The sequence below is a fragment of the Brachycentrus maculatus genome, unplaced genomic scaffold (assembly GCF_059751285.1).
Source record: "Brachycentrus maculatus isolate JH-2025_06_01 unplaced genomic scaffold, ASM5975128v1 h1tg000306l, whole genome shotgun sequence".
NCBI lineage: Eukaryota > Metazoa > Arthropoda > Insecta > Trichoptera > Brachycentridae > Brachycentrus > Brachycentrus maculatus.
The window spans coordinates 972300-985616 of record NW_028281056.1 but is presented as its reverse complement, the minus strand read 5'-3'; the positions used below and the strand labels follow the sequence as shown (position 1 = coordinate 985616).

Here is a 13317-nt window from a genome sequence, read left to right as displayed (position 1 = left end):
ATCCCATTTTATAAGATTTTAAAGTATACACTCTATCGGAATGCCAATTGTGGGTTTTATTGTTTAAAATAATTATGTACTTGAAAACCCTGCTTACAAATACTTAAAAACAGCGTTGTATTTCAAATTCCGCTATATTCATAGAACTTGCCTTCTGACCCGTATCGGCAAATCAGAGAGCGAAGATAGGTAAAAAATTAAGATACGTCATTATCGATTTGTGTCTTGTGTTTTTTTTTAAATACTGAATAATTTTCTAAAAAAATAGGAAAATTCTCTATATCATAATATTTTATCTAAAGATAGACAAATCTTTTTAACATAAGTTTTACTCGAAGAATTTTGCATTTTTTGTAAATCGACTTACATGGATCTTGCCGATTATGAAAGTAGGCGACACATTTATGCGAAATGGTACTTATTTTCATTCTTCAATTAATTTACATCGATCGAAATAGCGTTTAAAAAGAAATTTATAATGATTAAATTAATGACAAGATATGTTATTGATATCTTATAATATAAAATATAGCTGAAGAAGAACATAAAAGTCTGACCTTTCATAGGCTGGTTGCGTGATCACTTTATACACATGTTGCATTCACCATTCTACTCATGAAATTCAAAAGAAAACACTTGTTTTTTACCACTAGAGTATTGTTATCATATTTAACTACTAATTTCGGAAGCTGTGCTTCCATCTTCGGGTCTGAATTTAAAACATATGTTTTGAAAAAATGAAATAATCTACTCATGATTGACAATCGCACTACTCAAATTCGAAGTCATACTTATATGATCCATCTCACGACTTTCCGTGATTGAGATTATTTTACATACTGGGAAACGCCCGAAAACATGATTTTAATTTATTTTCCGAAATGTTGTGAATAACTATTATACCATGGAGGCGGACATTCAGACGTCTACCAGTATGTAAAATAATCCGGGTTCGGATCTTACATACACATAAATGGGTCTATGTTTAATAAAAGCTTTATAAATCAAATTTGAAATTGATTAGTGGTCAAATAAAATAAAACTTGAAAAAAAAAACAAACTATATACCTAGTTATTTATTGTAGCTGCCGACAGTTGGTAGAATTCCATATCGAATTGTTGGGTAATATATCCAAAATTAAACTCGGTTATTGGATTGAATTCTACTTTTATTTACATATATGTATATGATAATATGTGACGCGTTTCCTCTTATTAAGACATTATCAAACACTAAAAATATTTGCAAAATTTCCTTATATGCTAACAATAATTGCTTTTTTTAAGTCTAAGGTTACATAATGTATTTATATATCTATATGTATGTAAATACAAATGCGTAAATAATTTGCTCCTTTCGTGGGAATGGTTCAACCTAGAAAGAATAAGAATATACCATTGTACCATTAATATATTAATAAGCTTTATAAATAAAACTGATTGATGTTGAAAAATATTATGATAATGGACATTGAATAGCGGTTCTCTTGTTTTCAGTTTTAGCTACAACATAAAAATGAATATAACAATTATTATGAATCCTTGGAAAATGATAAGTTTATGGTTAAAAGGTTGTAAAATATTATACTTTGTTGCGATGCTACTTGATAGAAATACGAGGTGAATAATATGGCGCTGATAACAGCCATGACACCCTTATTAATCTCTTGACATCGAATACATATCATAATATGTGAATTGCATTCAGAAACAGATACTAAACATCGTTTGAATAGTAGAAACTTATTCCTGATTTACTGCTGTAAATATTTTTTTTAAACAACTAGGTATGTATATACGGTTATTGGATTGAATTCTACTTTTATTTTACACACATATATATGTATATTATATATCGCTCACTCCTTTCAAGAACGCCATATATAAAAAAAATCGTCAATTTTCAGTTGTGCATATTTTCGGAATGCCCAGAAAATGTACTATATCCCAGCAAAAGAGGCATATTTTTAACTTAATATTTACCCGCTACAGGGCAGAAATTGTTGTTTTTGCATTTTGAAGAAAAGGTATTGTTTAATTATTTTTTTTAACATACAAAATATTTTTCAAATGGAGAAAAAACCTTCAGGATTTACCTAAAAAGATCTGTTGCACAGTAAAAAGTTCAATAAGTGGCTTGATATTTTGTTTTGAATATTGAAAGCATTTGTGGATCATATTGATGTATTATTTTAGGAAATAAAAAGACCTAGTTTTTTGATCCACTCACATTTTTATTAAGAACCAACTAGTTTCGGCAACAACCTGTTGCCCTCTTCAGGGTTTAATTTATGACTTGATATTTATTTTTAATACATTTTATTATATTCTTAAACTTTCAAAACGATCTCATAAAAAATCAAGTTTATGATATATGACGTTGTTGAAAGGAGTGAGCGGTATATCGCTTGATAAGTAAGTACGATATAAAAACAAAATTAGTATCCAAAACAGGCGTGTTTGCATTCATGATCAAATGCTTGATCGCGATATACTCGCAGTAAACAATGTTGGCTCGGAATATAGAACATATCCACCTTCGCATTACTTTATCAATCGGTAGATTCCAAACCTTGAACTTTTAGGAATCGGTAGTTTGCAAAGACACGTCATATCAGTTTATTGTTCCGTAGTTCAATTCCATTCGTTATTTCTTGAATGTTTTTCACAGATACTTTGTGGCACATTTTATAAACTTTAAAAAATAAAACAACTTTGTGTTAACTTCTTTTTATTGGTACACTTTTTCCAACCGGTTTCAACAAGAATTTTGTCATCATCAGGGTTTTTGTACTTATTCTAAAACATTGAAATACTTATATTTAGGTTATAGACCCTTCCCTTACGATACCTTAAACATCCACATTTATTATTTGTTACTATAAAATTTTAATTATATTCTTTGAAAAATAGATCATGAAGCTTCCTGCAGCGCATCTGCAAAAAACGATACCTTGACGTAAATGAACGTCAGTGCGAATTTTCCTCAAAGAATCATCGACGTTAATGAACGTCGAAGTCTATCTGTCAGTTGATATGATGTAATTTGTATAGTAATGACATCTGTGGATATTTGTATTTAACTTTGTCATTAAATAAAATCCAGAGATGGTGAGCTTTATTTCTTATCTAAATTATTATTACGAAATTTCTATCTTCATACAACAAAGATTAAAAAAAATACAAATTTAATGTAAAAAAAAACCCACTGCCCTGAAAAAGTATCAATTATAGTACTCCTGCTGCCTTCTACATGTTTATATATAATACATACATACAAATATATATACATATATATATATATATATATATATATATATATATATATATATATATATATATATATATATATATATATATATATATATATAAATAAAAAGTAAATATAAGGATGTTTTTTCACTAGCAGTACGTTATTGAACTTGAATTAACGGCAGTGTTTTATGAATGTATTATCTGTAAGTTATGATATATATATATATATATATATACATAAATACATATATATCATAACTTACAGATAATACATTCATAAAACACTGCCGTTAATTCAAGTTCAATAACGTACTGCTAGTGAAAAAACATCCTTATATTTACTGTACACATTTATACTATTTTTTTTAAAATTCAATAAACACTCATCGTACACACTCGTAACTATACCTATGACAGATTAAACATTAAAGGCTTATATTAAAAAATAAACGGTTTATGTAGTTTGTCCTAGGAACTACATTACACAACATGTAGTTCTTTTTTCTCTTTATCTTATTATATATCAAGAATGTGGAATACAGGAGAAAGTGACCAAGTGCATTTTTTACAAAAACGTGATCATTGACTATTTGATATCTTACTAGCTTAATATTGCCCTGAAAAAACTGAAAGCATAATATATTGACTTGTTACAAATGACTAACTGCATTGATGTTTATTTTCTTGCCAAGCAAAAGTGACTTAAATGGGCTTCCTGAACATTTTACGTTTTGTTAGTTGGTCACTTTCTCCTGTACGACTACGATATATAGAATAAATATATAAATATATATATATATATATATATATATATATATATATATATATATATATATATATATATATATATATATATATATATATATATATATATATATACACTTTCACACGTGGAGATGTTATTTTAAACATTAGTTATGTAAACATTTGCATGCACTTTTAATAACACCAGAGTGAGCTTTTCTTGACTACGTTGTCCAATAGCGTCACTTGAGCCAAGTTATTGCGTCAATATTGGTTCAGTCACCTCCCATAGGGTGTTTACAATACACAATATGCGAACAAACATTTCATTCCTGATGGATATTGGATCACCCTTGAGTCTGTTCTCCAAGTATTTGGTTTAAAAACTTGATGGGGTATTTAAGAATGCACGTAACTTGAAGAGGTACGAGTATGTCCGCATCTGTTGTGTAATGGTCAGCACGCTCGGCTACTGTTCTGGAGGTCACGGGTTCGATTCCTATTGGAGGGTCAAATTAATTTAAGTGAATTTTTCACTCTAATGTTTATTCAATATTACCCTGGACTGGTACCCGAAGCGGAGGGCTGATCACCTTTCCTTCGTGTTAACGATCTAGACAACATTGTGTTTATATAATGCAGTGCCCATTACCATTGGGGTGCGGATAAGGGTTTGAATCGAAATCTGGTATTTTTTTACATACCATATACCTACATGCATTATTTATTGATTCGGCATTAACTTTGTGGAATTACATGATTATTTTATTAAAATTAAACACTTGAATAATCCACTTTATCGAGTTTTATTTTTATTTACGACTAGTTTCGAAAACGACAATTGTTTTCATCTTCTGGTACAAATTAAAACTAACGAATAAAAATATATTTAGGTGTATATATAGGTTAATAAATATAGGGAGGGGGGTTAAGGAACAACATTTTTTTGTAAAAGGAAACATTGATAATAATGGTGACGTATTTCGAAACAGTATATTATTAATTATTGTTTTATCTGAATTTAAATTTTTATGTATTTCTAAATTTTCTAAATTATTCATGACTTGACCTTTATTTGTAACAGAGTGTAATGATTTAAGTGTATGAGAGTCAAATGAGTGGTTAGTTTCCATGATATGATTTGCAAATTCCGAAAAATAATTACTTGTTAGTCCACGACGATGTTCTCTAATTCTAATTCCAAGACTTCTCGCAGTTTGCCAAACTTGGGTTTGATGAAGTGGATTATTCAAGTATTTAATTTTGATAAAATAACCATATACATGCAATGTTTTACGTCGGATGTATGTATTACGAGGGCCGACCCAAAAGTAACAATAAAAAGTAAATTTTACACACTTAATTAAATGATTTTTTTATGAAAATTTACACACTTATGCACCATGTTATGAGCCGAAAAATAAATAAAAATTTATTAAAAACGGTAATGTTTGGAAGTTTTTTTGACGTTTTTAGTCTCCCGATTTTTACGTTTCGGCGAAATTTTGACGTTAACAAATGGAACAGCGCGCAAACATTAAATTCTGCTTCCTGCTAGGCAAATCACCTCAAGAAACACTGAAACTGCTTCAAATGCAAACTGCAAATTCAAGCTTTTAGAGCATCCTCCTTACTCTCCAGATCTTGCTCCTTGTGATTTTTTTCTTTTTCCTAGGATGAAAAGGCAATTGAAAGGAAGGAGATTTCAAACAATTCAAGAAATTCAAGAAGAGTCACTCAAAAATTTGAAATCAATCAGTATTTCAGAGTTTTTTTACTTGTTTTGGGCAGTGGGAAAAACGCTGGAACAAGTGCATTGCGTGTAATGGACAGTTTTTTGAGGGTCAGTAAAGGTTTTTAATATTTTTTTTTGTTTAAAAAAAAGTTTTTTTTAAAAAATCGCTGAAACGTAAAAATCGGGAGACTAAAAACGTCAAAAAAACTTCCAAATATTACCGTTTTAAACCATTTTATTTTTATTTTTCGGCTCATAACATGGTACATAAGAGTGTAAATTTTCAAAAAAAAACATTTAATTAAGTGTGTAAAATTTACTTTTTATTGTTACTTTTGGGTCGGCCCTCGTATTCCTTTCTTTCCGATCACGTGGAATTGTCGAACGTAAATCATGAGCTCGATCGTATATTTGTCAGTGTTGGCTTCTCGCTTCATCGGTTGGATCTGTTCCAAGGTCTATACTTAAACTGCATCCTTCCAATCGGTGTAAAAATATTGAAATCACAGTTCAAACGTTAGTCTTTTTGTCGGATGCATTTATGTTGTTGGTAGTGTTTTTGAGATTTTTGTTATTATGTGAAGGGTTTTATGTGATTTTGCACTTCAAATGTTTTTGGATATATGTTTTTATGGGTTGTCAAGCTGGGAAAGTGTTTGAAACACATCTTAAGAGACAGATTGCTCAGTTGTTTGATGTGATGGATAATTTTTTGGTAAGGGGTCTTATCAATTTTTTTTACACCTATGTTGTTTTTTTAATATTTTCATCTGTATTTCTATTATCTTCTTCCTTGCTTTTTGGTCAGGGGTCTATCAATTTTTTATTATACCTTTGTTGTTTTTAATATTTATATTTTTTATATAATGTCCGCCTCCGTAGTGTAATGGTCAGCACGCTCGGCTACCGTTCTGGAGGTCCCGGGTTCGATTCTCAGGGTGTCAAATAAATAAAAGTTATTTTTTTCACTGTAATATTTATTCAATATTACCCTGGACTGGTACCTGAAGCGGAGGGCTGATCACCTTTCCTTCATGTGTAAACGATCAAGATAACATTGCGTTTATATAAAGCAGTGCCCTATGCACCATTGGGGTGCGAATAAAGGTTTTATTATTATTATATAATAATATTTAATTTAAAGGATATGTATTTTTATTACTTATACTATAAAGTTTCTCTAAATCGTCTTTGTAGTGTTTTGAGGTCAGCTCTCCTCGTCCTCAGGTTGTAGGTCCTTCTATCAAATACAACGTCACCTAGGCCATGCCTTCGAATCATGTTATCTTTCTGCAGCATCCATGAATTCTTTGGTCTTCTTCTAGATGTCTTTCGAGGAAGATCTACGGCGATTGCCTGTACAATATGATCAGGTTATCTACGCCCTATGTGGCCAACTCGATTGCCTTTCCTCTTTCTTACTTGTGATGCCTCTTGCACGCAGGCTTCCACGAACTTATTAACTTTCATAAATTGATTCGGCAGTAACTTTGTGGTAAATCTATCCATTTTTAATTAATGTTTTACTTAGCAAATACCACTATTTCAGAAAATCTACTGTGTTTATAAAAACACGTGTGTTTCGATGCATTCTGCATCATTTGGTGTTTGAAAATGACGCGGAATGCATCTAAACACGTGTCACAGTAGATTTTAAGAAATAGTAGTATTTACTAAGTAAAACATTAATTAAAAACTTATTGACTCTTTATGTTGTCTCTAAGGGACATTTTATTTAACCATCTAAGCCAGGCATGGGGAACCTTTCTATTTCAAAAGGCCACATTCACTTATCTGATTCAACATGAGGCCGCAAATAAGAAAACTTTGACACCCCCCTATAAACTAAATATTTTAATTATATCACAATATGAATTGTTAAGAATCCAATTTAAAAAAATGCATATTTATAAAAATTGGCATCAGTCAAAAAAGGCCGCAGTATAATGGCCAAAAGGCCGCAGGTTCCCCATGCCTAATCTAAGCATTCGCATTCAGCAGTTTCTAGTTACCTAGAGTAGTTTTATACAACACATCGTCAATAAAAATATATGTTCCCCAGTAAAATTTAAAAAAATGTTTAATATAATATACAATAAAAAAGAAGAAAAAAATTCCTCTCCAAGCACAATGCCTTTTTTAGAGAGGCTGAGCGCAACTAAAATTGTAAGATTGTATTAAGTAGAAATGTATAAAATTGTTTAAAAATGTTTTAATAATTTTTTTAATCAAGTGCTAAATTTTTAACGAAGAATCCCTATCCTTTTTTTCTTTTTCATTTTTCCACTTCATTTGACGTCATGCTTTAAAATTATTGAAAAACAAATTGACGAAGGAAACTTTTGAAGATATTTTTTTCTTTAAAACAATGTGCGCAAAGGGGTGAAATTTAAAATAATTGGGCTTCCTATATTGTCAGTTTGCGTCAAAAAACACGTTTTAATGTCAATTCAATCGGCTGTCCAAACTTAAAACACAGTAAGGAACATTCTTTTGTAGCACGTTTTTTTTTCCATTTATGGACTAAGTACAATCTACTTAGACCAAAAATGCAAAAAAACATACTACAAAAAAATGTTTTGAGTTTGGACAGCCGAAATGTGGCAGTTTGTGACTTCGTATTAATAATTTAAGGATTTCTACGTCAATGTTGTTAAATGTGTATTAATCTCTTAAATTATTATTTTGGTCAAAAGAACTTTGATTACTATGCAATAAAGTTGTACAACCTGATTCCATTATACATAAAATCATTTAAAAATGAAACTAATTAAAAAGTTACTATTGATAAATGGATAATGGAGGTGGATACATCTGATATAGATCGCACCACTCCATGTAATATTGTATTGTATGTCATAAACAATTTTGTTGCATGAATTTTTTAAATCACATTTTCATATGGTGTATGGAGTGCGTGGAAATTTTTGGTATCGTGAGGGAAGGGTAATTATCTGTAACTTAACTATGAGTATTTCAATGTTTTAGAATTAGTACATACACCCTGATGATGACAAGGTTCTTATTGAAACCGGGTGGAAAAAGTGTACCAATAAAAAGTGGTTAAAAAGTGGTTGGTGGTTGTTTTATTTTATAATGTTTTTCATTCATATAGTTTTAAAAAAAAAATAAGTATTTTAAAATGTGTCGTCGGCATGGGAAAACTCAATGTGGGTACATTATTTTAATTTGTAATTATAAGTATGATGAAATATAAATAAATTAACAAATAGTTAGCGAACATTGAATTTTTTTTAAAAATTAAACACTTGAATAATCCACTTTATCGAGTTTTATTTTTATTTACGACTAGTTTCGAAAACGACAATTGTTTTCATCTTCTGGTACAAATTAAAACCAAACTAAAAAACGAAACTAGTCGTAAATAAAAATAAAACTCGATGAAGTGGATTATCCAAGTGTTTAATTTTAATAAAATAATCATGTCATTCCACAAAGTTAATACCGAATCAATAAATAATAACATTGAAAAATAATTATTTCTTCCAAATAATTATTTTTCTGAATTTTCTAGAAATCATACCATTGTTTTTATTTCCACAGTCGCAGTTTAATTTTACCGAGTGAAATAAACATTAAAAAATACATTTATTTAATTAGTTAATTGCCCTTTCTCGAATCACTTGGAATGATAATATTAGTATTTTTTCATTGATTGATTCGGCAGTCACTTTGTGGCATCTATCCATTTTCAATTCAAGTTTTACTTGGTAAATACCACTTTTTCTTTAAATCTATTGTGATACGTGTTTCGATGAACGTGTCACAATAGATTTGAAGAAAAAGTTAGTTTACCAAGTAAAAATGAAATTAAAAGTAAGTATTTCTTCACTGGATTTTTAATTGAAAATTTGATTAGATTTTCTGCCTGTTTTCGTAAAATGTTGTTTGTTTATCAGGTGCAAGATAATAATGCACTTTATATGGTTAATCCCTATTGATTGATTGCTTTATTATCATCCATTTATGCCAAATAATCCACCTCGTTAACACATTTATATGCATTTAAAAAGATTTTACGCGATAAATGTTTTTTTAAACATAACAATAATTAAATGCGTGCGTAGACACGCATAGAAGTTAAATAAAATATTTTATTTTTTCTAACCCTTATCCGCACCCAATGGTGCATAAGGTACTGCATCGTATTGACGCAATGTTATCTTGATCGTTAATTATATGAAGGCAAGGTGATCACTCCCGCGCTTCAGGGACCAGTCTAGAGTAGGTTATATTAAATAAATATTAGAGTGTAATATTTATTCTCACCCCCCCTGGGAATCGAACCTTGAACCTCCAGCACGGTAGCTAAACACGCTGACCATTACACTACCGAGGCGGACTAAATGACTTTGATTTATTTAGCCATGACTTAAATGTGAGCGGTTATTTTGACATGATTAGTTTTATTTAACTTTAAAATGTAACTACAAAGTCTTTAATTTTAAAGCCTTGTCTGCAGGTAGGATAGTCGGGGTAAGGAAAACAGACGTGAAAAGTATATCACACACACTACAAACACTTATATGAAATGAAACTAAGTATTTATTGAACTCATTTGTCCGCGGGAATCGAACCCGTGACGCCAGGTTTGCAGTCGAATGTCTTTCCATCTACACTACGGCGCCTGTCAGTTAATCATCACATCACAATCTTAGAATCAAGAGTTCTCTTCTGTGAAGTCATGTAAGTGTTGACCCACGATCGATGACTGAACACTTTCTGCAAATGCCTTGGCACTGTTCCGTGTCTGTGTACTGGCCAACGTCGGGTTGAAATCGGATGTAGCTGACTAACTGAACTAATTAACTACTAACCCCTTTCACTGCCTACACTGGGACACTAGATACTTGGTGGTGGTTTTACGAACTTGTATTCATTCAGATTGGCAGTGACAGGTACATCGAAAGCTATTAAATGTATATTTACAGTAAAATTGGAATACAGTTTTGTTTAACATTTTAAAATAATTTCCGCTTAAAAACAAATTTGAAAAATAAAATAAATTTGGTTTGTAAAAGAGGTCTATCAGAAAGCCCAGATGCTTCTGTATCAGATCCGGGAATGTGATTTGGAGAGCTTTTAACGACCCATGATCCATATTTACTGATTTTATAGATCTATGTAAGCAGATTGTAATTGGTTGTTCCAGGTGCAGATGAGCTCAGGTGGTGAGCGCCAGTGCGGCCTGGGCTCCTTGCTGCCCATGTCGTGTCGCGGGAGGGCGGAGGCCTTCGCCAGGAGGCTCCACACGCGACTCCGGCGCCTCGGCTCCGAGCCCCGCCCCGGCGAGGACAGCTGGCTCACGGCCCAGCCTTCTCAGCGGAGGCACCTCTCCGACTCCGATGTCTACTTCGACTTCGACGTGGACCTCGGCAGCCCGTCTAGCCCCGTGGAGGAGGGCTCCGAGGCGGGCCTCCCCAACGGCAAGCCCGCGCCCCCCAACCCCGAGTCCGGCTTCGTGTTTTCTTCCCCCGCGGAAAGAGACTCTCCCCACAGCAATAGCGACAGTGACGCTACCTACTACGACCTCGAGGCTGACGCGGATCCAGCACCCGCTCCCAAGAATTCCAAGTATCAAAGGCTCTACGAAGACCAAGCGGCGGCGAATGTCGTCAACCTCAACAAACTAAAAATATCGGCCAGCGACATCAGAGATCAGCTTTTAAACTGTAAACCCAATACCCCAGAGCGCCAGTCCCCGATCAAAACTCAACCTCACGCCAGAGAAAACGGATACACCGATTACGGAAGCCTAGACAGAGCCGAAGGTAAACAGGGTCAGTCGTCTCTCTATTCTCCTATCAGGTTTGATGACTGCCAAAAGAGAAGCAGCGTCGAACGAGAACTTCCCACCGTCGAATCAGGAAACGCAGACTCCTTGGGATCTACTACTGCGGAAGATTCCTCACTCGATGGACGGAGTTCTGCAGAAGATACAGAAAGAGATGAAGTTGATTTTATTATTCGTCATAATGGAAGATCTGAACTACCTCCCCACATAAAAGAAATTGATGCAAAACTGGAAGCCAAAAGTAATGATTTCGAAGCGAATACAGCAGAATATGTTGTGAATAAGATCGATGTAAAAATTCTAAAAGACGAAGAATGCGAGAAGGACGATGAAAATTTACGGGAAGGAGAAGCAGCTACAGAACTTAACGATGTCAATGTATGTGTTGAAGGTATAGACTTGCCTGAAACCGACGATGCTAATCAATCAAACGAAGCATTGGAGAGTTCCGAACATGACGCGGATAACGATGACCGTCCTCAAAGGGTCAGAAGGTGTTCATCTCTCAGGACAGGAAAGACCCCTCCAGGAACACCAGGTAGGAAGAAGATTGTCAGATTTGCGGATGTTCTAGGATTGGATTTAGCGGATGTGAAAACATTTATGGACGACATACCATATATTCCGAAATCAGCTTTTGAAGACCTTCGCGACGCAGACTTGGGCTTGTCGCCCGCCGACAACTTCAGCCAACCGACAAACACAATGCCTCTGAGGGACAAGAGGCTCGTTTGTATGTTCCAAAGCCCAGGAGACATGCCTAACTTTTTGGATATCCTAAATGCGAGAAGTGTCTGTTTGGAAAATGCGATAGTGCAGGATGGAGCCACTATAGCGGTATGCGGGACCGTCAGAGTGAGGAATTTGGACTTCCACAAGTCTGTCCAGATAAGGTATACGTTGGACAGCTGGAAAACATTCTCCGACCTGCAGGCGACATATGTCCCGAACTCTTGCGACGGATTCTGCGACCGGTTCCAATTCCTACTTTACGCCCACACACTGACCATCGGGCAAAAATTGGAGTTTGCCATCAGATTTATGTGCAAAGGATGCCAATTCTGGGATAATAACACCGGCGTCAATTACTGCTTCCAATGCGTCGCGTGCGGCCCTCAAAATAACTTCTATCAGCCGCTGAGTCTGACTCAATCTGATAGCTGGCAATCGTCTTTCTACTAAGATTGGTATAAGAAAGGGTTTGGAGTTCCTTTAGGGTTTGTGTGCCCTCTCAAGAGGGGTACAGAATGAACTGAGATGATGATGGAAGCGGCTGGAAGAGATTGTAAATATACAAATTCTACTTGGCGTTTAAAAGGGCTTCGTCTCGACTCTCCAATAGATATTCGACTGAAATTTTCTGAGTGAAGTTAACACCCATAGCTTCGTCTTAGATATGTGAGCCACCGTTAATATATCATTAGTTTTAATGATTTTGTTTTAGTTTTATGTCATTAAACGATCATTTGCATTACTCGATAAACTATTTTTATCTATTTTTTATTCAGCTATTCAATGGCAATAAAATTCTTTTAAAAAAATGCACTCGTTGAACAAATGTTTTTTTTTATACAATTGATGATCTGATAAAACATTTTATACACTTTATATTAAAAATTGCTTTTGCTTGTTGAATGAACCAGCTTCGAGGTAATAATATTTTAATGATAGGTTAGAATCTGATTTGCATCCTTAGATCGACACGATGGGATGAGATGTTATCAACAAAAGTTTTAATGAAATGTAAGGAATACTTTGAATGTTTGCA

At 33.4% G+C, this 13317-nt stretch overlaps 1 protein-coding gene across 2 annotated transcripts in view; it reads left to right on the top strand.

Moving 5' to 3' along the window:
* The window catches only part of Gbs-76A (Glycogen binding subunit 76A), a 100578-nt gene extending 87461 nt beyond the window's left edge, over positions 1-13117 (top strand). For both annotated transcript variants that reach the window (XM_088267863.1, XM_088267862.1), the window contains one exon: positions 10908-13117. In XM_088267863.1, coding sequence (XP_088123989.1) covers positions 10914-12731 — 1818 coding nt within the window. In that variant the 5' untranslated portion in view covers positions 10908-10913 and the 3' untranslated portion in view covers positions 12732-13117. The remainder of the gene's footprint in view (positions 1-10907) is intronic.
* Positions 13118-13317: the final 200 nt, after the last annotated feature.